This window comes from Coregonus clupeaformis, chromosome 20 (assembly GCF_020615455.1).
Source record: "Coregonus clupeaformis isolate EN_2021a chromosome 20, ASM2061545v1, whole genome shotgun sequence".
NCBI classification, from domain to species: domain Eukaryota; kingdom Metazoa; phylum Chordata; class Actinopteri; order Salmoniformes; family Salmonidae; genus Coregonus; species Coregonus clupeaformis.
In genome coordinates, this window is record NC_059211.1 from 13,782,098 (window position 1) to 13,807,140 (window position 25,043).

Here is a 25,043-nt window from a genome sequence, read left to right on the forward strand (position 1 = left end):
TTAACAAGTGACAACAAACAACAAATATGTAAAGATAATTTTATTCCATTACTCAACAATATGAAAGGAGATCTAATTAAATGGAATAATCTTCCCATAAATCTTACAGGTAGAATAAACCTATTTTAGAATGGCATGGCTACCAAAGTTATTGTATTTATTTTCGGTAATACCAATTACCCCACCGAAAACATTCATAGAATATGGAACGTTTTACATCTTCCTAAGTCGGAGGGTGGTTTTAACTTTCCGGACTTGGAATTGTATCAATTCGCTACCCAAGGCTTTTGTTTGCGACATATAGTTAAATGAACTAAATAGGAACAATGGGTTCATATTGAAGATGCGCATGCTCATCCCCAGAATCGTTTTAAGTGTCTAATTTCAAAGGTTAAAGCTAAGAACATAAACAACTTCATTGTTAAGAATACTATAATAGGGAAGAAAATGAAACGTATTCTACAACAACCAATATCACTCCCTAAAAACACAACATTATTGAACAATCCTTGGATAGCTTTTCAGAATTCACAGATAAATTGATCCACATATTACAATATTGCAGTAAAAAATTCTGAATTGTATTACTCTCTTTGTATTACTCACCCTAACATTGGTCAAATGGAACATAGATTTGTAATTCCCTAATTGTCTTCCCTCTCCAGAGCTGCCTCCATACTTTGAGGAGGAGCTGCAGGCTGTGGAGGCTGAGGAAGGGGGCACGGCCTTCCTATCCTGTGAGCTGTCTAAGCCTGGAGTCCAAGTCCAGTGGAGGAAGGGCCGGCTGCCTCTCCAGCCCAACAGGAAGTACCAGATGAAGCAGGACGGCTGTGTGTTTCAGCTACACATCATGGAGCTGAAAAAGGAAGACAGTGGCAGCTACACGTGCCAGGCAGATGGCGTGAGACCACAGCCTCTGTGTCTGTGAAAGGTATGTGTGTGATGTGTTGTGTAATAGCACACACCTGTTGCATGTAGAGGAATCACACCTCATCACGGTCATATTCAGTGCAACAAAACTCCAAGAAGTATAAAGTATAAACACTAATATATGTGTACACATTTTGAGAGTTGACTTTCCTCTGTGTCCAGTTAAAGTACTCATTGAGAAGAATCCCCGGGACACCATCATCATGGAAGGGGAGACAGCCACCTTATCCTGTACGACCTCTGACCTCACTACCCCTGTCACATGGAGACTCAACAACATGCCCCTACTGAACAGAGACAAGTATGAGAGCCGTAAGGAGGGAAAGCTCAACCTGCTTCTCATCCACAATGTGGACCCAGATGACTCTGGGATATTCTCTTGCGACACTGGAGACATGCAGAGCAGCGCCAATCTGACTGTCACAGGTAAGGATTTTCTATAATCTAGAGAGAAGTAACATAACCAGGAATTTAGGTTTATCTCAGGGAGTTTCAAATTCTGAACTCTTCCTGTGTATTACTCACCCTAACATTGGTCAAATGGAACATAGATTTGTAAGAGAGGGCAAGAGTGGGAGGGTGGGACAAAGCTTGGCTTGGGTGGCGTAAATGGGGAAGAACTGGGAGGGGGTGGTGGAGGGGATTTATTTGGTTTGGGAGAGAGAGATGGAAGGACTTAATAATATTACTTTTTTTTGTGACTTGTAAACCCATTGTGAAATGAATAAGAGTTCTGGACAGATTAAGAATGTCCTCTACCAGTCAAAAGTGTGGACACACCTACTCATTCCAAGGTTTTTCTTTTTATTTATTTTTACAATTTTTTACATTGTAGAATAATAGTTAAGACATCTAAACTATGAAATACCACATATGGAATCATGTAGTAACCAAAAAATATCAAAATAATTTTATATTTGAGATTCTTCAAACAGCCACCCTTTTCCTTGTTGACAGCTTTGCACACTCTTGGCGTTCTCTCAACCAGCTTCATGAGGTAGTCACCTGGAATGCATTTCAATTAACAGGTGTGCCTTCTTAAAAGTTAATTTGTGGAATTTCTTTCTATCTTAATGCATTTGAACCAATCAGTTGTGTTGTGACAAGGTATGCAGAAGATAGCCCTATTTGGTAAAAGACCAAGTCCATATTATGGCAAGAACACCTCAAATAAGCAAAGAGAAACGACAGTCCATCATTACTTTAAGACGTGAAGGTCAGTCAATACGGAACATTTCAAGAACTTTGAAAGTTTCTTCAAGTGCAGTCGCAAAAACCATCAAGCGCTATGATGAAACTGTCTCTCATGAGGACCACCACAGGAATGGAAGACCCAGAGTTACCTCTGCTGCAGAGGATAAGTTCATTAGAGTTACCAGCCTCAGAAATTGCAGCCCAAATAAATGCTTCACAGAGTTCAAGTAACAGACACATCTCAACATTAACTCTTCAGAGGGGACTGTGTGAATCAGGTTTTCATGTTCAAATTGCTCCAAAGAAACCACTACTAAAGGACACCAATAAGAAGAAGAGACCTGCTTGGGCCAAGAAACACGAGCAATGGATATTAGACCGGTGGAAATGTTTCCTTTGGTCTGGAGTCCAAATTTGAGATTTTTAGTTCAAACTGCCGTGTCTTTGTGAGACGCGGTGTGGGTGAACGGATGATCTCCGCATGTGTAGTTCCCACCGTGAAGCATGGAGGAGGAGGTGCTATTTTGCATGGGTGCTTTGCTGGTGACACTGTCTGTGATTAATTTTGAATTCAAGGCACACTTAACCAGCATGGCTACCACAGCATTCTGCAGCGATACGCCATCCCATCTGGTTTGGGCTTAGTGGGACTATCATTTGTTTTTCAACAGGACAATGACCCAATACACCTCCAGACTGTGTAGGGGCTATTTAACCATGAAGGAGAGTGATGGAGTGCTGCATCAGATGACCTGGCCTCCACAATCCCCCAACCTCAATCCAATTGAGATGGTTTGGGATGAGTCGGACGGCAGAGTGAAGGAAATGCAGCCAACAAGTGCTTAGCATATGTGGGAACTCCTTCAAGACTGTTGGAGAATAATTCCAGGTGAAGCTGGTTGAGAGAATGCCAAGAGTGTATAAAGCTGTCATCAAGCCAAAGGGTGGCTATTTGAAGAATCTCAAATCTTAAATATATTTTGATTTGTTTAACACTTTTTTGGTTACTACATGATTCCATATGTGTTATTTAATAGTTTTGATTTCTTCACTATTATTCTACAATGTAGAAAATAGTAAAAATAAAGAAAAACCTTTGAATGAGTAGGTGTTCTAAAACTTTTGACCGGTAGTGTAAATGGAATAATCTTCCCATAAATCTTACAGGTAGAATAAACCTCTTTAGAATGGCATGGCTCCCAAAGTTGTTGTATTTATTTTCGGTAATACCAATTACCCAACCGAAGACATTCATATAATAAAAAGGAACGTTTTACATCTTCCTAAGTCTGAGGGTGGTTTTAACCTTCCAGACCTGGAATTGTATCAATTCGCTACCCAAGGCTTTTGCTTGAGACATATAGTTAAATGCACTAAAGAGGAACAATGGGGACATATTGAAGATGCGCATGCTCATCCCGCAAATAACTTCTGCAATAACCAATATCTCTCCCTAAAAACACAGCCTTATGGAACAATCCTTTCGATAGCTTTTCAGAATTCACTGATAAATTGATCCACATATTACAATACAATATTCTGAATTCTCTCTTTCTATTACTCACCCTAACATTGGTCAAATGGAACATAGATTTGGAATTCCCTTATTGTCTTCCATCTACCCAGAGCTGCCTCCATACTTTGAGGAGGAGCTGCAGGCTGTGAAAGCTGAGGAAAGAGGCACAGCCTTCCTGTCCTGTGAGCTGTCTAAGCCTGGAGTCCCAGTCCAGTGGAGGAAGGGCCAGCTGCCTCTCAGGCCCAACAGAAAGTACAAGATGAAGCAGGACGGCTGTGTGTTTCAGCTACACATCATGGAGCTGAAGCCCGAGGACAGTGGCAGCTACACGTGCCAGGCAGGTGGCGTGGAGACCACCGCCTCTGTGTCTGTGAAAGGTATGTGTGTGATTTGTTGTGTAATAGCACACACCTGCTGCCTGTAGAGGAATCACACCTCATCTCGGTCATATTCAGTGCAACAAAACTTCAAGAAGTATAAAGTATAAACACTAATATATGTGTACACATTTTGAGAGTTGACTTTCCTCTGTGTCCAGTTAAAGTACTCATTGAGAAGAATCCCCGGGACACCGTCATCATGGAAGGAGAGACGGCCACCTTATCCTGTACGACCTCTGACCTCACTACCCCTGTCACATGGAGACGCAACAACATGCCCCTATTGAACAGAGACAAGTACGAGAATTGTAAGCAGGGCAAGCTCAACCTTCTTCTCATCCACAATGTGGACCCAGATGACTCTGGGATATACTCCTGTGACACTGGAGACATGCAGAGCAGCGCCAATCTGACTGTCACAGGTAAGGATTTCCCATCTTCTAGAGAGAAGTAACATAACCAGGAACTCAGGTTTATCTCAGGGGGTTACAATATTCTGAAATCTCTCTTTGCATTACTCACCCTAACATTGGTCAAATAGATTTGCAAATCCCTAATTGTCTTCAGTCTCTCCAGAGCTGCCTCCATACTTTGAGGAGGTGCTGCAGGCTGTGGAGGCTGAGGCGGGGGGCACAGCCTGCCTGTCCTGTGAGCTGTCTAAGCCTGGAGTCCCAGTCCAGTGGAGGAAGGGCCAGCTGCCTCTCAGGCCCAACAGGAAGTATCAGATGAAGCAGGACGACTGTGTGTTTCAGCTACACATCTTGGAGCTGAAGCACGACGACAGTGGCAGCTACACGTGCCAGGCAGGTGGTGTGGAGACCACTGCCTCTGTGGCAGTAAAGCCTCTCCCAGCCAAGACAGAACCTCCCAAGACAATGCCTCCCACAAAGGCTCCCACAAAGGCTGTATCTCCTACTCCTCCACCAGAGGAGGCCCATCCTGGCCCTCCAGAGCCAAAGAAATGTGGCATGGCCCGGGCATCCATTGTGGAGTCAGAGAAAGACCTGGAGCCTGAGGAAAAAGAGACAGTGGTAGACCTACATGAGAAAATGTCATTAAGGTCTATGGGTAATCAGACTAAGGTAGACCAGCAGGAGAAACAGCAAGTGAAACAGACAGTAAGTATGGTGAAGGATACCATAGTAGAAAAGACAGAGAAACAGCTAGTACCACCATTGAGGTCTAAAGGGAAGGAAGCATCTATGGTGAAGGAGACACAGATAGACCAGAGGGAGAAAGAGCCAGTGAAACTGCCAGTAAGAGCTATGGTGAGGGACACAGAGGAACAGAAGTCATTGAAGTCTATGGTGAAGGAGATTGAAGTAGACCACGTGGTGAAACAGCCTGTGCCACCAGCGAGACAAGCATCTATAGTGTCGGATGATGGGGTAGACGAGGTGAGGAAACAGCCAGTTCCACCAGCGAGACGAGCATCTGTAGTTTCAGTTTCGGATCCTGGGGTAGACGAGGTAAGGAAACAGCCAGTTCCACCAGCGAGACAAGCATCTGTAGTGTCGGATGCTGGGATAGACCAAGTGGTGAAACAGCCAGTTCCACCAGCGAGACGAGCATCTGTAGTTTCAGTTTCGGATCCTGGGGTAGATGAGGTAAGGAAACAGCCAGTTCCACCAGCGAGACAAGCATCTGTAGTGTCAGATGCTGGGATAGACCAAGTGGTGAAACAGCCAGTTCCACCAGTGAGACGAGCATCTGTAGTTTCAGTTTCGGATCCTGGGGTAGACGAGGTAAGGAAACAGCCAGTTCCACCAGCGAGACAAGCATCTATAGTGTCCGATGCTGGGGTAGACGAGGTGAGGAAATGGACAGTTCAACCAGCGAGGCGAGCATCTGTAGTTTCAGTTTCGGATACTGGGGTAGATGAGGTGAGGAAACAGCCTGTGCCACCAGTGAGGCGAACATCTGTAGTTTCAGTTTCGGATACTGTGATAAACGAGGTGAGGAAACAGCCAGTTCCACCAGTGAGACGAGCATCTGTAGTGTCGGATGCCAAGATAGACCAAGTGGTGAAACAGCAAGTTCCACCAGCGAGACGGGCATCTGTAGTGTCGGATGCTGGGATAGAGCAAGTAGTGAAACAGCCAGTTCCACCAGCGAGACAAGCATCTGTAGTGTCGGATTCTGGGATAGACCAAGGGATGAAACAGCCAGTTTCACCAGCAAGACAAGCATCTGTAGTGTCGGATGCTGGGGTATATGAGGTGAGGGAAGGGACAGTCCCAGAGGCGAGACGAACATCTATAGCGTCGGATAATGGGGTAGACGAGGTGAGGAAACGGCCAGTTCCACCAGCGAGGCGAGCATCTGTAGTTTCAGTTTCGGATACTGTGATAAACGAGGTGAGGAAACAACCAGTTCGACCAGCGAGACAAGCATCTGTAGTGTCGGATGCTGTGATAGAGCAAGTAGTGAAACAGCTAGTTCCACCAGCTAGACAAGCATCTGTAGTGTCAGATTCTGGGATTGAGCAAGGGATGAAACAGCCAGTTCCAGCAGCGAGGCGAGCATCTGTAGTTTCAGTTTCGGATACTGGGGTAGATGAGGTGAGGAATCAGCCAGTGCCACCAGCGAGACGAGCGTCTGTAGTTTCAGTTTCAGATACTGGGGTAGACGAGATGAGGAAGCAGCCAGTTCCACCAGTGAGACGAGCATCTGTAGTGTCGGATTCTTGGATAGACCAAGGGATGAAACAGCCAGTTCCACCAGCGAGACGAGCATCTGTAGTGTCGGATGCTGGGGTAGACGAGGTGAGGAAACGGCCAGTTCCACCAGCGAGGCGAGCATCTGTAGTTTCAGTTTCGGATACGGTGATAAACGAGGTGAGGAAACAGCCAGTGCCACCAGCGAGACAAGCATCTATAATGTCAGATGCTGGGGTAGACGAGGTGAGGAAACAACCAGTTCCACCAGCGAGACAAGCATCTGTAGTGTCGGATGCTGGGATAGAGCAAGTAGTGAAACAGCTAGTTCCACCAGCTAGACAAGCATCTGTAGTGTCAGATTCTGGGATTGAGCAAGGGATGAAACAGCCAGTACCAGCAGCGAGGCGAGCATCTGTAGTTTCAGTTTCGGATACTGGGGTAAATGAGGTGAGGAAACAGCCAGTGCCACCAGCGAGACGAGCGTCTGTAGTTTCAGTTTCAGATACTGGGGTAGACGAGATGAGGAAGCAGCCAGTTCCACCAGTGAGACGAGCATCTGTAGTGTCGGATTCTGGGATAGACCAAGGGATGAAACAGCCAGTTCCACCAGCGAGACGAGCATCTGTAGTGTCGGATGTTGGAGTAGATGAGGTGAGGAAACGGCCAGTTCCAGCAGTGAGGCGAGCATCTGTAGTTTCAGTTTTGGATAATGGGGTAGACGTGGTGAGGAAACAGCCAGTTCCACCAGCGAGACGAGCATCTGTAGTATCGGATGTTGGGATAGACCAAGTAGTGAAACAGCCAGTGCCACCAGCGAGACGATCATCTATAGTGTCCGATGCTGGGGTAGAACAGATAATTAGATCTTTTAGATCTAAAAAGGACCTAGATGTAGAAATAGACAATCAGGAGAAACAGCCAGTGAAGTATATGGTGAAGGAGACAGAGATAGAACAGAGGGATAAACAGCCAGCAAGGTCTACAGTACAGGAGACTGAAAAACCCAAGATGGCGGAGGACGATAACCAACTCCATATCTCAGAGGATGAGTCCTTCACTGAGGCCCCCACCCAGGTAACAGTCAACCAGAAGACCAGCAAGCCTGTAGTCGCTGTTGCTGGAGTTCCCAAGGGGCTACAGATGACTCAGCAAGTTGACGAGATTGCACCTGACAGTGTCGAGGATGAACATGAGATGCTGGAAGCTGCCATTAAGATCCAGGCAGCTTTCAAGGGATACAAGACCCGCAAAGACATGCGGCCTGTCTTCAAGCAGGTGTTTAAGAACCAGAGTGCTGAGATCAACGGTACCATCGAGCTGGAGTGCGTGGTGGAAGGAAAGCTCAACGCAGTACGCTGGCTGAAGAACAGCCAGGAGATCATAGGAGACCAACGCCACAACATGAACACCTCAGAGGATGGCATCTGCACACTGGTGATCATCAACATGTCTGCCATAGACACTGGGGTCTATACCTGTGAGGTGGTCAACAACTTTGGTGTGACCTCATATAATGGCAACATTACTGTGGGTGAACCTCAAAAGCCTCCATCCTCTACCCAGAGGCCTGCAGCCCCAGCCCCAGCCCAGCCCTCCAGCCCTTCTGTGCACCCAGTCCTGGCCTCCATTGGCCCTCTCCAGCCAGGCCAGACCTCCACCTCCGGGAAGGAGACTATGGATTCTGTGGTGAGTGAGGGGATCTCCCTGTGGCAGGCCTACAATCTGACCGAGGAGGATTCCCACATGACCCTGCAGGAGAGGAGGAGGGCCTCCCTTATCACTGCCAGCTCTAGTAAGTCAAGTTATAAACATTATAGATGTCCTTAGTATGTGAACTGGGTCATATGCAGTAATTGTGTCTGCATTTGCTAGGAGTGAGTTGTAGCTGTCTGTTGATAGACTGAAAATCATCTTTGCATTATTAAAGGGGCAATTTGTACATCAAACACTGTATACAGGGGCGTCATCACCCCAAAAGTCTGAGGGGGCACAAAGTACGTGAGGATGGCTGGGATGTGGGCCGTCGGGGGGCTGTGTCTCCGGTCCTTAAGTTGGAGAATTTATAATTTTACAAACACCTGAAACAGCTTTTTCCTGCAATCTAGAGCCATAAACATTATGCTGAATTCTGTGTAAAGAAAAATGTATATTTTTCTGCATGTCTAAGCATACCTTTTCAGCTGTCTGTATCCTCCTGACTGGTGGTTCTTTTTCGAAAGAAACGAAATATGCTTCTCTGCATCTCTGCTAAAATCTGGCTAAAATATTGAAAGGAATGTGAGTCTTATTCAGTACATTCAGTTTATTGCTTGCTTTTCTAAAGTCTACCAACCTTGCCTGCAGGCATGCCAGCTAAGTTACTAAGACAAGCTAGTTATGAGGTTGGGAGTTTGGGAACCTATCTGGGCTAGCTAAAACCAACTTCATAAAATTGCTAAGTGGCTAGTAGTATTACAGAGAAAAAAACTAACAACAACAAAAATAATAATATTATTTTATTTGTAAAAAAATTTACAGGACAAATCTGAGGGGGAACGTGCCCCTGTGCCGCCTATGGGCATGACACCTCTGCTGTATACCCTCAAAACATGGTCAAAACTATCATTTTGATCTCATGGATGGTCAGTCCTCGCATCCATGGCTCTGTTTATGAATTAGAGTGTACTTACATTCCTCCACTCTCATCCCTCAGGTGTTTACCAAAACAGTAGCGGGGAGAACACTTTGTTGTTGTTGAATTGCAGATTGCCCCTTTAACTGACAGCAGATTGCCCCTTTAGCTGACAATTATCATTTATTTTCTCTGTTACCCCAGTGTCTAGTCCCTCTGACTACGACACAGCTCCAGATTTCATAGAGCCTGCTGACATAATCCCCAAAGATCACCCCAGGTAAGTCCTTCACAATCATCATTTAACATTTAACTATATCTCCCCGTTCTATGGCATTATCATGTGTTAATAAGCAAATATATTCCCACAGGGAAAAGGAAGCCATTAAGTCAGAGGACCAGTTACCCCATAAGGAGGAGAAAGAACAGAAAGTCATCCCTCAACCACAGAGGCATTTGAATGTCCAAGGTCAGCCATATTCTGTTATGTTGTTAGATCTAAATATTGAGTTGTTACCTTTTGTGGTGATGGTATTTCACATGTTGTACTGAATCCATTCACTTTAACACTAATGGCTGTAAATGTAATAATAATGTAATATCATGCACAAGGTAATGGGTTTCACTCTACATTGTTTTGTGTAGAGTAGAGACAGAGTTATAGAAATAGAAAATAACAGGCATCAGTTCAATGTCTCTTAACTACCTCTGCACCTTCTCCAATAGGAGAAGAAACAGTGATGCTTAGACCTATACAAGTATTTGTGCACTTGCAATGCATGTGGCACCAGAATTTGCATACCAGTGACGTGCAGTGAGGTCGGTGGCTGGTTAAGCACTGGCTATTATCAAAGCCAGATTTACTCACAAATAAACCTTGATGAATCCCGAGTTCACCATACAACAGATAGCTCCAACAACCAGAGTGACATACATTAGGCTATTAACCGAAATTGACAAACAATTTTCATAAAATGTAAATACCAATGTAGCCAAGAAACACAAGCGATAGCCTCTGATGGTGTGTCACGATCGTTGAAAGGAGTGGACCAATGCGCAGCGTGGAATGCGAACATACTTTTATTAAGTACTTAATACAATGCAACAAAACAACAAAACGATACGTGAAGTCCTTGGGTACATACACAAACCATACACGGAACAAGATCCCACAAACACAAATGCCCAAACGGCTGCCTAAGTATGGTACCCAATCAGAGACAACAAGCAACAGCTGATTCTCGTTGCCTCTGATTGAGAACCACCCCGGCCAACATAGAAACACAATGAACTAGATCCTGAACATAGAAACACAAAACATAGACTCTACACACCCTGGCTCAACATAACAGAGTCCCCAGAGCCAGGGCGTGACAGTACCCCCCCCCCCCAAAGGCGCGGACTGCGACCGCGGCAAACATAAACCGAACAGGGGAGGGCCGGGTGGGCATTCCTTCTCGGAGGCGGATCCGGCTCCGGGCGTGACCACCACCCTCTAATAACCCCCCCGTAGTGCCCCTGGTCTGGTCTGGCCCCGTTGGCTGGAGCTGGACTGGACATCAGTGGAGCGGATTGCTTAGGCTCCGGTGTGGAGCAGCTGACCGGTACCTGACCAGGCACCGGTGAACCGGGCACGGGCTGTGCCGGACTGACGACACGCACCCCAGGCTTGGTGCGGGAAGCAGGAATGGGCCGGACCGGGCTGACGACGCGCACCCCTGGCTTGGTGCGGGGAGCAGGAACGGGCCGGACCGGGCTGACGACGCGCACCATTGGCTTGGTGCGGGGAGCAGGAACAGGCCGGGCCGGGCTGGCGACGCGCACCATTAGCTTGGTGCGGGGAGCAGGAACAGGCCGGGCTGGGCTGGCGACGCGCACCATTGGCTTGGTGCGGGGAGCAGGAACAGGCCGGGCCGGGCTGGCGACGCGCACCATAGGCTTGGTGCGGGGAGCAGGAACGGGCCAGACCGGGCTGGCGACGCGCACCACAGGCTTGGTGCGGGGAGCAGGAACAGGCCGGACCGGACAGACGATGCGCCCCACAGGCTTGGTGCGGGGAGCAGGAACAGGCCGGGCCGGGCTGGCGACGCGCACCATTAGCTTGGTGCGGGGAGCAGGAACAGGCCGGGCTGGCGACGCGCACCATTGGCTTGGTGCGGGGAGCAGGAACAGGCCGGGCCGGGCTGGCGACGCGCACCATAGACTTGGTGCGGGAAGCAGGAACGGGCCGGACCGGGCTGGCGACGCGCACCATTGGCTTGGTGCGGGGAGCAGGAACGGGCCGGGCCGGGCTGACGACGCGCACCATAGGCTTGGTGCGGGGAGCAGGAACGGGCCAGACCGGGCTGGCGACGCGCACCACAGGCTTGGTGCGGGGAGCAGGAACAGGCCGGACCGGACTGACGATGCGCCCCACAGGCTTGGTGCGGGGAGCAGGAACAGGCCGGGCCGGGCTGGCGACGCGCACCATTGGCTTGGTGCGAGGGGCAGGAACAGGCCGGACCGGGCTGGCGACGCGCACCATTGGCTTGGTGCGAGGGGCAGGAACAGGCCAGACCGGGCTGACGACGCGACCATTGGCTTGGTGCGAGGGGCAGGAACCGGCCGGGCCGGGCTGGCGACGCGCATCACAGGCTTGGTGCGAGGGACAGGAACAGGCCGGACCGGGCTGGCGACGCGCATCACAGGCTTGGTGCGAGGGACAGGAACCGGCCGGACCGGGCTGGCGACGCGCATCACAGGCTTGGTGCGAGGGACAGGAACAGGCCGGACCGCACTTGGAACACACACCACTGTCCTTACACGGGGATCAGGAACGGGCCGGACCGGACTGGCAACACACTTCAGTACCTCTCGCCGTGCCTCTACACTTTCCTTCCCTCTACTCACCAATGGCTCCCGTAACCTGGTGGCCTTCTCTCCTCGTCCACTAACTCACCCTTTTTCTGCCTCCAGCAGCCCCGTCGCCCATGCCATGTGCCCCCCCCTAAACATTTATTGGGGGTGCCTCTCGTCTGTCCGATGACGACACTGTTGGCGCCGTACCTCCTCTCTCGCCAGGGCTTTAACCCTTGCCCATGGTCCTCTGCCCTCGAACATGTCCTCCCAGGACCACCATTGGCCCACCTGGGCCATCGCCAACTTCTCCAGCTCCCTACCCGGCGTTTGCTCCGACACACGCTGCTTGGTCCAGTTTTGGTGGGATCTTCTGTCACGATCGTTGAAAGGAGTGGACCAATGCGCAGCGTGGAATGCGAACATACTTTTATTAAGTACTTAATACAATGCAACAAAACAACAAAACGATACGTGAAGTCCTTGGGTACATACACAAACCATACACGGAACAAGATCCCACAAACACAAATGCCCAAACGGCTGCCTAAGTATGGTACCCAATCAGAGACAACAAGCAACAGCTGATTCTCGTTGCCTCTGATTGAGAACCACCCCGGCCAACATAGAAACACAATGAACTAGATCCTGAACATAGAAACACAAAACATAGACTCTACACACCCTGGCTCAACATAACAGAGTCCCCAGAGCCAGGGCGTGACATGGTGGCATATTTCATAGCTATCATCTGACAAAATAACACACTGTTGGATAGTAAAGCATTATTACTTTCAGTGCCTGATCAGTGAGAATATAATTATTTTCACTAAAGGAAACACCTTGGCAAGAAGGCTCACATGTTAGGCTGCATAGCGAGCATACAATGCTAAAACAACACAGAGTGCTAGCAGCTCCTGCTCAAGAACATTCCATTGAGCTTGTGTACAAGGATAACATTCTAGACAACAGAATTCCGACTCAATGTACTGTATGAATAATGTTTACAAGGAATATATTTCACAATTGTAAGTAAAAATATAGTGATATTTACAAGTTTAATGTCATTAGCAGAGCAGAAAAAATACATTCTCTAATAGAGCTGAAGACAGGAGAAAATGAAATTGACAATGTAACAGGTTCATAGGAGATGGACCAAACCATTTCACGCGTTTTTGATCGTCATATTTTCTTATAACAGGTCTGCTAAACTCAGATGACAGATGCAGTTTTGTATTGATTTTACAAATTATACACCATCATGCATGGTAAAATAATAAGGCAATACCACAAGTAGAACATTTATTCAGAACACCATCATCAACACCATCATCCCGGAAACCCTAGATCCACTCCAATTCGCATACCGCCCCAACAGATCCACAGATGACGCAATCTCAATTGCGCTCCACACTGCCCTTTCCCACCTGGTCAAAAGGAACACATATGTGAGAATGCTGTTCATTGACTACAGCTCAGCGTTCAACCCCATAGTGCCCACAAAGCTCATCACTAAGCTAAGGACCCTGGGCCTTAACACCTCCCTCTGCAACTGGATCCTAGACTGTTCTCTCTGCTACCGCACGGCAAGCGGTACCGGAGCGCCAAGTCTAGGTCCAAAAGGCTCCTTAACAGCTTCTACCCCCAAGCCATAAGACTGTTGAACAATTAATAAAATGGCCACCTGGACTATTTGCATTGACCCCCTGCCCTCCCCTTTGTTTTTACACTGCTGCTACTCGCTGTTTATTATCTATGCATAGTCACTTTACCCCTACCTACATGTACAAATTACCTCGACTAACCTGTACCCCCGCACATTGACTCGGTACCGGTACCCCCTGTATATAGCCTCGTTATTGTTATTTTACTATGTTACTTTTTTTACTCTAGTTTATTTAGTAAATATTTTCTTAACTCTATTTTCTTAAAACTGCATTGTTGGTTAAGGGCTTGTAAGTAAGCATTTCACGGTAAGGTCTACACCTGTTGTATTCGGCGCATGTGACAAATACAATTTGATTTGATTTTAAAAAGAATCCCTTAAAAGGGACCTAATTGACCCAGTCCACTCTATAATCACTCTGCTCATTCAAAATAACAGTGGCAAAAGTAAAAATGTCACATCTCTGGTATGTCGAAAGCCAACTATTTCAAAACCTAGGCGAAGATTACGGTGCTAACCTTTGCACACTTCTGTCCACTTCTGAATATCCCATCAGCACCTGATGCCATGTTGAGGACTCCATCCCCCAAACACCATCGTGGCCACACTCCTACTGCTCTTACAGGCTCTGGCTCGGAGTCAGATGGGGACGAGGATGGAATAGAGGTACAGTATGGTTTGAACATGTAGCCCTCTTTCAAACAATGTGTTCTGATCAGGTTTTTTAATTGAGACAAAAGTATACATTTTGATCTCACTAATGAACACGGTAACCTCCTCATACTTGGTCCTTTTACAGTAACGTTTGCTTGGACAAGCAGTTAACCACCATTTTCTACCAACCTCTTTTCCATAGACATTTGATATCTACGTGGCCAGAGCTAACTGCAGCCCTCAACAAGGTGGCAACAAGGAGAGCTTTGTGTTGAAGGAGGGTCAATACGTGGAGGTCTTGGACTCTATCCACCCGGATAAGTGGCTGGTCCGCACCAAGCCCTCCAAGACCACCCCCTCACGCCAAGGATGGGTCTCTCCTGCATACCTGGAGAAGAAGAGAAAGGTATGAGGTCATCAGTATGTCCTGGTAAAGGGTGGGCATAAAATGGACAAAGTCAATATGTTTTTGACTGTGCAATCAACCACTTTTATGTTTTGTTATATAAACAGGATTTGTCACTAGTAATGATAATATTTTACCATGCATTTATTCAAGCTTTGTGTTTTTGTAAAGGAGACATTCCCACAAATGAGGACACCACAACAGGAGCTGGATGTATCAGGGTCTACAGGGGAGGAGTACAGGAGAACACTAAGGTGAGTGAATGAATATCACTTGATCACAGTGTGTTCTGCATATTTGATTCATATCGTTTCTTAAAGAAAACTGTCTACATTCCCTTCTGTTTTTAGCCAATTAATCCAGGGACTGATTGATGGGGAGGAAGAGTTTGTGAAAGAGATGAAGGACTTTACGTCCCACCACCTACACCACTTAGACACCAGCCCTCATGTCCCTATCAACATCATCAACCAGAAAGAAACCATCTTCCGCAATATAAAGGACATCATGGCTTTACACGAGAGGTGACACACCTGTTCTTTTTGTTGAGAGGGAGAGCTGGTTTTAGCGCTGGTTTTAGATATGTTTTTACTAATGTAATGAAATGTAAGATAAAAACTTCTGATAAATACTGTCCTTATTTTCCTACCCCCTACTCAGATCTATTCTGCCCAGTCTGAGTGAGTGTTCTACTGACGATGAAGTGGCCATGCACCTGGTCAAACATGCAATGGACTTTGAAAAGTATCTGCAGTACATGGTGGGCCAAACACAGGCAGAGGCCTGTGTCACTGACAAGACCATCCAGCAGTACTTCAAGGTATGCAATCAGATCATTTACCATAATGCACAAAAATCGATCCCCACTTCCAGAAGAAAAACTATTTGCACTCACATGCTTCCATGCTCACATTCACGTGTATTGACCTTTGTGTTCCAGCAAAACACAGAAACTAAGCCTGAGCACCCCGAAACTGCAGTCCTGGATGTCATCACCTTCTTACAGAGACCAGTGGAGAGGATTCAGACTTACCAGGCCTTGCTCAAGGTCAGTGCTCATCATCTGATTCTAAGTGTCCATGTTTAGACCTTTCTGAAGCCTTAATCCACGTATTTCTCCCTGTGTGTGTGTTGACAGGAGCTGATCAAGAACAAGGCTAAGTGTGCGAAAAGCTGCCTTCTACTGGAGGATGCCTTCTCCATGGTGTCCTGTCTGCCCTGGCGCTCTGACAACCTACACCAGGTGTCTCTGATTGAGAACTACCCTGCCCCACTCACTGCACTGGGAGAACCTGTCCGCCAGGTAACTCACCCCTCCTAAACCACAGGTTACCTCCATAGAATGTTTAGAGCAGGGTTTTTCAATGTTAGTCCTGGAGGGCCTTAAGTATATTTAAAACCAAATACTTTTAGACTTTTACTCAAGTAGGATTTTACTGGGTGACTTTCACTTTTACTTGAGTCATTTTCTATTAAGGTATCTTTACTTTTACTCAAGTAAGACAATTGGGTACTTTTTCTACCACTGCCAGAATTACTGTTTTACCTCAATTAGCCACGAAATCTCTAGTTTGAAAGTGACTGTTTTTCTGGAAGCTGTGCTGTGCCATTTTCCCTAAATTTTTCGCCCATGTGGGCCAGCCCCCTAGCAATTCGAGTTCTAGCCAATGAGCTTCAGCCCCTCGCCATTTGAGTGACAGCTAGCAAGATGCACACACAGCAGAGCGAGAGAGAAAGCAATGACGTGGTGCACATCTGCACATACAGTTGCAACCAAATACTGTATATGGGCACCCTTGCACTTTTCTTGAATAATTCCCTCATACTTCTAAAATAAGTTGACATTTTAACAAAACGTTTTGGTCACCACACCTTGTTATAGGATTTTTAACATTGCAGAACCAATTTTATTTTTGTAAACTTAAATGTACATTAATTAATTGAGAAAATAAAGACAAATTATTGGCACCCCGGAGCTAGTACTTGGTTGCATAGCCTTTGGCCAAGATAATGGCAGACAAACACTTCTTGTAGCCATCAATGAGCTTGCTGCACCTTTCTACTGACAATTTGGCCCACTTTTCAGCAGCAAACTGCTCAAATTCTTTCATGTTTGAGGGGTGCCCTCCACCAACTGCTGTTTTCAGATCTCGCCATAGCCACTCCAGAACAGTCCAGCATCTCTTCTTAACCATTCCTGGGTGTTTTATGATGTGTGTTTGGAGTTGTTGTCCTGCTTGGAAGACCCACAACCTTCAATGGAGGCCCAGTCTTTGAACACTGGGTTCAACATTGGACTCCAAAACACTTGATAATCTGCTGATTTCATGATGCCTTGCGCACATTCTAGGCCCCCAATACCATAGGCAGCAAAGCAACCCCACAGCATTATCAAACCTCCCCAATGTTTGATTATAGGGAGGGTGTTCTTTTCATTGATTGCTTCATTTGGTCGTCAGTAAACACAGCATTGATCTGTATTGCCAAAAAACTCTAATTTTGTTTTATTGGTCCACATAACATTTCCCCCAGGATTTATGCTTGTTTAGGTGGGGTTTTGAGAAGTTCAATCAGCCTTTCTTGGGGCTCCTTCAGCAGTAGGGTGATCCTATGTTTACCAATGACCAAAGGAAGTGTGGAAGTTATCAAAAATAAAATTGGTTCTGCAATGTTGAATGTTTTTTTCTTTCAGCTTCAATTTATTTTAGAAGAAATATGGAATTATTTAAGAAAAGTGCAAGGGTGCCAATATATTTGGCCGCAACTGTTTGCGATGTAGTACGCAATTTTCGGGGACCACTTTTCGCTCGTGAGCGCTACTTTCAGAACTACTGGCTAAAAAGTATATAAAAGTACAGGATAATCTCTCTAATTACCAAGTCGAAACAAAAACCAGAGGTTTTTCGGTCCTCCATGACCGGAATTGAACAGCCCTGGTTTAGAGGATGCCAACATGTCTAAACTACCTGAGCTGTACTGTAACAAACAGTGGCAGTTGTTTCTCAGATGCTGATGGGGATACAGCATCATTGAAAGTTGAATGTCAAGGACATAGCTTGAAATGTGCCATCTTGATCTCACATTGGTGCAGAAATTGGCTTATTCATGTAATTTCCTCATCGATAATCCAGCTCCACCTGAAGCTTTCATACCACATATTTCCTCCTCCCAGGGTCCTTTCACTGTGTGGGAGGAGTCTCCCGAGATCAAGACGTCCTCCAGGGGGCACCAGAGGCAGGTGTTCCTCTTCAAGGACTGTGTCTTGCTGTGTAAGCTCAAGAGAGACCCTGGCATGAACACTGACACCTACGCCTTCAAGAACAAGATGAAGGTAAAAGCTGCCTCTTGACCTTTGCCCCAGTCAATGTAAATGTATAGTCCAATTCCCTGCGCCAAGCTTATGTTATCAACTGGGGTTCGAACACAGGTCTCCTGTGAGCCACAAGATTGTGTTATCTCTTGGAGCTAAAACCTAAGCATTAGCTTGGGGAGATAACACAAGTGTTAAGGTTTTAGGCAAGGCTACTAATCACATGAGTATGGTTTCCCCGAACCATCTTCATTACACATAGAGTGCCTTCCTTGTAATATTAACTTCTCCCCCTCCCCAGCTGAATGATATGGAGGTGAAGGAGACGGTGGGGGGAGATGATAAGTCGTGGGGGCTGTGGCACGAGCACCGAGGCTCAGTGAGGAGGTACACACTGCAGGGTCGCTCTGCCCTTCTCAAGCTGTCCTGGCTCAAAGACCTGAGAGAGCTGCAGCAACGCTCCAGCCTGACTGCCAGCAGTGAGTTCCTCTATGACTGTCTTTTGGCACTATCCATTGTTAAGTTTGTCTAGTATACAATCTTAGAAAAAAGGGTTCCAAAGGGGTTCTTCGGCTGTCCCCATATGAGAACACTTTTTGGTTCCAGGTAAAACCCTTTGGTTCCCCTCTGGGGAAAGGGTTCTACATGGAACTCAAAATGGTTCTACTTGGGGAGAGCCGAAGGGTTCTTCTATGGGGAGAGCCGAAGAACCCTTTCAGGTTCTAGATAGCACCTTTTTTTCTAAGAGTGTACTAACACTGGCTTTGTCCTCTGTTAACTCTGTCCAGCATGAACTCTATCCAATGTTGGATCTGGGCAGCAGTAGATGTATTTTTCCTCATCTCTTCCCATTATTACAGTAGTCATGTGTATGTTTCTGTAGGTCCACCAGAGTTTGAAGTTCTCCTGGCTGACTGCACCACAAAGATTGGGCAAACAATCAAACTGGCCTGCAAAGTCACAGGAACACCAAAACCAGTGGTCAGCTGGTTCAAAGGTATACAAACCAGATAGCTTGCATAGGGTTTGTTCTTTTTTAGTTGTTTATAGCAAATAGTTCAACCAAATAGATTTGAGCTTTAGACTAGTTAGCCAGCCATTAGGGAGTAGTATGGGAGTTCAGGGAGTACAACCTTGTGCACCATATTTAGCGAGCAGAATAAGGTATGTCCTGCTCTTTAACAGCAGTACGGTCTCTGACAATCTGATATGACATCACTTCCCTAGACGGCCTGGCCCTAGAGGACGGCCCCCACCACATCATCACTGCAGACCGGGCAGGCACCTGCTGTCTCATCCTGGATGGGGTCAGTCCTGAGGACTCTGGACAGTACGTGTGCTACGCTTCCAGCTCTGTGGGCCATGCTAGCACACTGGCCAAGATAGTGGTGGATGGTGAGTCTATGGTCACTTACAGTAGCTCTGGTGCTGAACTAAACAACCACAGTCAGGGACCACTCACTGTATGCATTTCATGTTAATGAATATTAGGGCTAAAATACACTAAAATACAAAAAAAACAACACATATGATTGTACTCTCTAACATGTTACAGTATACTCCACGGCATATTGTGCAAAGGTCATGCGTAGAGTGAATGAACTCATTATTTCCTGTCCTACAGCACCCCCCAGGTTCATTACCAGGCTGCAGAGTGCATGTCTGCTGGAGGGAGAGGACATCCAGTTTACCTGCTCCACACACAGTTATCCTTTACTCCGAGTCAGGTATGGTATAGTAAACTGCACTGGATTTACTGGATCCCCCTACAATGTCATGGGAACCTGGCTAGTCCCTGCTTGAATCCCATTAAGATCCACCCACGTGTTGTTATTTGGTTGTGTGCCCTGGCATGTTTATGACAGTTGGTTTAAGGATGGCAGAGAGCTGACAGACCAGAGGAAGTACCACATAGAGAGTGATGCCCGCAGTGGGATCCTCACGCTCACCATCATGAACCCTGGAGAGACAGACCTGGGACAGTATGAGTGTGAGGTAGGCCTACAGTACATGTATTAAATCCCTTTATGTACTTCATATGTAATAATTCTTCCTAACATACAGATAATAATAATACATAGGATTAAAGCGCCTTTCAAAAAAACCAAGGACTCTGTACAGCAAAGAGTGGAAAAACTAAAACAGGGATTCAATAATTAAAATGAAACAAAAGCTACTTATCTTAAACAAGGGCTGAGTAAGGGGGCGAGCTAAGCTGAGGGAAAAGACAGACTGAACAAGTGGGTTTTGAGTCGGGCTTTGAAAGTGGTGATGAAGTCAGAGTTGCGGGTGGCTGGGGTGAAAGAGTTCCAGAGTTTGGGGGCAGGGGCACTGAATGCCCGGTCCCCATTGTGCACAGTACAGGTATAACATTAAAGGTACAATACACTGTTGCTTTTCTTTATAGCAATGCATCCTAGGAGCTTTTGTGCACTGTTATAAAATAGTGCATTTAAAATGTGAAATCTTGTTATGTTTTAGCTGTGGAACAAGTTGGGCAGTGCCAAGAGTAAGGCAGAGATGTGCTCCGCCTTTGCACAAGTGATGGACAGTGAGCCTGACCAACCACAGGTCATCTTGACCAAAGGTAGGAGAGTTCCCTCCACCAAATCAAGGTAAATGTCCACCTCAGAGTAAGGAAACAGGTTTTGAGAAGAAAGCTATTGTAGAGATGTTCATCTTTAGTGTCCACATGTTCTACACTATAAGACATGATGACAGTCTAATACAATACAGGACAAGGCCCCATAGGTCTAACTCTTATTGATATCTCATGAGCGACAAGGAAAAATATTGTTCTATCCCAGTTTTATTCTGTGGACAATACAAGCTTAGTGTTAACTGAAGAGGGATTTGAAAATCACATGCCATGGTCATTTTGTTAGTTTCACCTCACTTCACTTTCACCTACTTTACCTTAAATCACTTTACTTCACTTCACTTCACTTTATCTCTGTTTTCACACTGTCAGTCATCATTGCCATTCCTCATGTTCAATTTGGATTGTCTCATTACCTAGGTTACCCTTTCTCTCTCATTTCATTCCAAACACCCTTGAAACCATAAACACTTCCAGTCGCCTACATTAGCAATGTATATGTACTAGTTGTACATATTCATGAAAGACATTGATACACTTTAGTATTGGATGTTTTTGCTTGTGTTTTCATCATGTTTCCATCTTTCAGAAATGAATAGCATTGGAAAGGACCGGGTCATTTCCTCCCATTTGACTGATCTTGATGGATTTCCAAAAGCTTTTCCAAACAGGATAAATAAGGGGCCATAGCTCATTTACATCTAGGGGTAAATGTCCTGGACTAAAAAGCACTTTCAATAGACACTCTCCGTTGATCTTGCTTTTTAGTCAAGGACTAGGCTTAATCTGTGCCCGATAACCGCACCTCAGAGTCCATATCAGGACCCGGAAAGTCGATTGATTACGACACAGCAGTAAATCCTTGCTATATCCATATATCTGACAAGTGTATATTTAATCCATCTCAAACACCTTCAACAAAACACATGAAATCACATAGAGTACATTTATATTTTCTGTATTTCAAGGCTAGGCAGATCAAAATTAGTAACAATTATAATAATACAATTAGAACACAGACATTGCAATATCTATCAATCACTTTCCTTCATGAGCTATGATTTCACCTCTAAGTAGTTTTCACTTTGGCTTTTGGACACCAGTTGATCATGTGAGTCAATCCATTCTCTGTAACCCTCCTGCTCTCCATCCTCTGTAGTCCCCGAACAGGAAGTACCTCACAGAGCCTTCATCATGTTCACAGTATCATGGACCCAGTGCATGTGGATGGGTCCTCTCTCCTCTCCAATGCATGCCCAGTTAACTCTCCACAACTACCCATACAAGATGGTAATGTGCTGGGCGTCAGGCGCCCCTTATTCCCCCCTGGGGAGTGGGCATGTGTCATGTCCTGTTCATGGGCTGATTTACAAACTATTGGGTGTCCTTCAAGTCTGGAGGTAAGACGTGCACTGGTTATTATGTTCCTGTGAGTCTGGAGGTAAGGGTACTGTACGTTCCTAATATTTGATTTTATCATATTTTTCACATTCTACATTTTTAAATAGACAGTTGTTAATGTCTCGACACGCTTTGCCTCGGTCACAAATTAGCATGGCTTCAAAAAATATATAATGTTTTAAGGCCAGCTAATATGAAGTAATGATTTTGGATTATGAGACCCTAACAGAACCTAAGAGCATCTGTCAGTATGAGAGTGGTGTCATTGTGCTTCCAGACTCAGACTCAGAGGGCTGGTCCACAGCCATGGTGAAGCAATGGCTGCAGACAGACTTCCACCCCACCTCTATCGTCAAAATGCCCTTCCAGCCTGGATACCCTCAGCCGTGAGTCTACCTGCCAGAACTGTGATACATTCATCATACTACTGCACCATCTCTATTTCTATCCCAATCTTTATTTTCTCTACAGAGCCGAGGGTAGCCAAGAGGAAAGGGACCCTACCGCCAGTGACTACGTGGAGGTTCCACAGTTCCCCACTGAGCTTGAGGAGAGACCTGAGGTTGAGGAGGTACTTTATGTTCCTGAGGCCATAGAGGAAATGCCAACAGGTACTGTACTGTGCAATTGTGCATACACACTGTAGTTCCTTATTTTCTAAAAGAAATGGCCACTGTGCCTAAAACATGAATAATCTCACAAAATGACCTCACTTCCTGTCTCCTCAGCTCCTCCCTCCATCCAGGTGCCGGTAGAGGACCTGTGTGTGGAGCCTGGTCAATCAGCTACCTTCACCATCATCATCACAGGAAGGCCCACTCCCGAGATTCAGTGGTACAAGGTAGGGATGCTTCAAACCAATGTACTTCCTCAATCTAAGACCCAATCAACTCTTTCACTGTTATAATTCACTTAATACAAGCCTTCATTATGACATTCCCCATAACATTTCAGCATATCTGACACCGGACATACTGTAACTAACCAAAACAATTAATCAACTGAGCAGTACGAGCATGGTAATCGTTGGTGTCCTCCTCTACTGTTTGGCCCATGTGCTGTCGTAGAAGCTGTACCTTAGTAATGTCTCTCTCATATGATTGGAGGATGGAGAGGAGCTGTTGGCCAATGAGAATGTGGAGGTGGTCCAGAATGGTGCCCGCTGCTCTCTGACTGTGCTGTGCCCGGAGAGCGAGGATGGTGGCATCTACACCTGCTGGGCCTATAACGACTTAGGACACACCTCCTGTCAGGCTCAGCTCACAGTGGAGGAGGGTAAGGCCTTAGTACATACCTATGGTGTCTGTCAAATGAATCCCCCTTGTACAGTAGTGCACTACTTTTCTGTTCACTGTTCTAATTGTTACTTTCATTCAAACTAGCTGATGCCAAACCTATGACAGATTTAACACAAAATGCCTAGAAGATGAGCATCCTAATCCCAAGTCAACATATCATCACAGATGTGATGTTCTCTGGCTGACTACATGTGACTGCATGGTCATGATCCTCTTTTCTGTAGGTCCACTGGAGTCGCAGGAGAGAGAGGTGGAGCTTGGGAAGAGGAGGAAGCTGCTGTCTGTGTATGACGTCCATGAGGAGATTGGGAGGTAAGTACACATTTAGTTGGGTATCATATTTCACATTGCAGCAGTCAGTCAATCTGCAACTGTGGAGGTGACGCTCCCTTTAGCTGTGACGCTCCCTTTAGCTGTGTTCCAATAAACTTTGTCTCTTCTCCCTGTGTCTGTAGAGGCACATATGGGGTGGTGAAGCGGGTTACCCACAGGAGGACTGGTGAGGACTTTGCCGCCAAGTTCCTGCCCCTGAGGAGCAGTACAAGGACCAGGGCGTTCCAGGAGAGGGACCTGCTCTCCCGGCTGGCCCACCCCAGGGTGGCCTGTCTGCTGGACTTCTTCTCTACACGCAGGACCCTGGTCCTGGTCACTGAAGTGTATCCTTCCCCATGACGCTTTTAGTCACTTCACTGATGAAGACCTAAGAGTGGAAATGTAGTGCTCAATTTGATCAATGTTTAACACAGTACATCATTCTTAATACCATACATAGCTGCTCTTCTCATGGTCTTCTTGATCATTTGCTGTTGAAGGGATCAGTCAGTGAGAGAGAGGTAAAACCTTAGATATTTTTACAGTAAACCCAACCTTGTTGAACTGTGTTTGAGTTGACCCCTGTTTTGCCTGAATGCTAAGGCTATTATGACTGCCCCTATGATGTTTATAAACTGCACCATGCATTCATGGTACCAGGTGCAGATGTACATTCAGCAAATCCTGGAGGGAGTTGGTCACATCCACAGCATGAACATCCTACATTTGGACATCAAAGTAAGCTCTTCATACATTCATATTCCTAAAGCAGTTTGTATATTTAATTTGATTGTTTTGCATTCATTTAGGTTTGTGCACATTGAAACAATGCACAATGGTCGATCATTTGATGGACAGCTTAGTCATGAAATGATAAATTCCCTCACTCGCCATCTGCCATTGTAATTAATTCACACAGCCGGACAATATCCTGATGGTGTTTCCACCCAGAGAGGAGATCAAGATCTGTGACTTTGGGTTCTGTCAGGAGATAGACACTTCCAGACACCAGTATAGCAAGTTTGGCACTCCTGAGTTTGTAGCCCCTGAGATCATACATCAAGACCCTGTCACTATAGCAAGTGATATCTGGTAAGCTAAACGTATTATCTGTTTTAGTACATCTGTGCTACTGTATGTGACATTCCTGTCATATGAAGGGAAAATGTGATGATATATCACTACAGAAATGTCTTATCTCTTCTTTGTCAGGTCTATTGGTGTTGTGGCCTATTTATGGTAAGTACTTTATGATTTGTGAATTTAAGATT

The 25,043-nt window shown here is 46.0% G+C and overlaps 1 protein-coding gene across 1 annotated transcript in view; it reads left to right on the plus strand.

Annotated features, from left to right (window-relative positions):
• Positions 1-25,043, plus strand: part of obscna (obscurin, cytoskeletal calmodulin and titin-interacting RhoGEF a) — an 83,006-nt gene that overhangs the window by 31,489 nt on the left and 26,474 nt on the right. The window contains exons 41-72 of the mRNA XM_045205751.1: positions 666-920; positions 1,093-1,356; positions 3,751-4,017; positions 4,179-4,442; positions 4,597-8,472; positions 9,496-9,571; positions 9,663-9,760; positions 14,349-14,458; positions 14,649-14,852; positions 15,024-15,106; positions 15,203-15,376; positions 15,513-15,672; positions 15,793-15,900; positions 15,991-16,155; positions 18,025-18,183; positions 18,464-18,641; positions 19,046-19,159; positions 19,390-19,557; positions 19,787-19,889; positions 20,028-20,157; positions 20,644-20,777; positions 21,921-22,051; positions 22,362-22,548; positions 22,634-22,773; positions 22,891-23,003; positions 23,269-23,437; positions 23,685-23,772; positions 23,916-24,116; positions 24,233-24,293; positions 24,433-24,510; positions 24,692-24,864; positions 24,985-25,011. Coding sequence (XP_045061686.1) covers positions 666-920; positions 1,093-1,356; positions 3,751-4,017; positions 4,179-4,442; positions 4,597-8,472; positions 9,496-9,571; positions 9,663-9,760; positions 14,349-14,458; positions 14,649-14,852; positions 15,024-15,106; positions 15,203-15,376; positions 15,513-15,672; positions 15,793-15,900; positions 15,991-16,155; positions 18,025-18,183; positions 18,464-18,641; positions 19,046-19,159; positions 19,390-19,557; positions 19,787-19,889; positions 20,028-20,157; positions 20,644-20,777; positions 21,921-22,051; positions 22,362-22,548; positions 22,634-22,773; positions 22,891-23,003; positions 23,269-23,437; positions 23,685-23,772; positions 23,916-24,116; positions 24,233-24,293; positions 24,433-24,510; positions 24,692-24,864; positions 24,985-25,011 — 8,458 coding nt within the window. The remainder of the gene's footprint in view (positions 1-665; positions 921-1,092; positions 1,357-3,750; positions 4,018-4,178; positions 4,443-4,596; positions 8,473-9,495; positions 9,572-9,662; positions 9,761-14,348; positions 14,459-14,648; positions 14,853-15,023; positions 15,107-15,202; positions 15,377-15,512; positions 15,673-15,792; positions 15,901-15,990; positions 16,156-18,024; positions 18,184-18,463; positions 18,642-19,045; positions 19,160-19,389; positions 19,558-19,786; positions 19,890-20,027; positions 20,158-20,643; positions 20,778-21,920; positions 22,052-22,361; positions 22,549-22,633; positions 22,774-22,890; positions 23,004-23,268; positions 23,438-23,684; positions 23,773-23,915; positions 24,117-24,232; positions 24,294-24,432; positions 24,511-24,691; positions 24,865-24,984; positions 25,012-25,043) is intronic.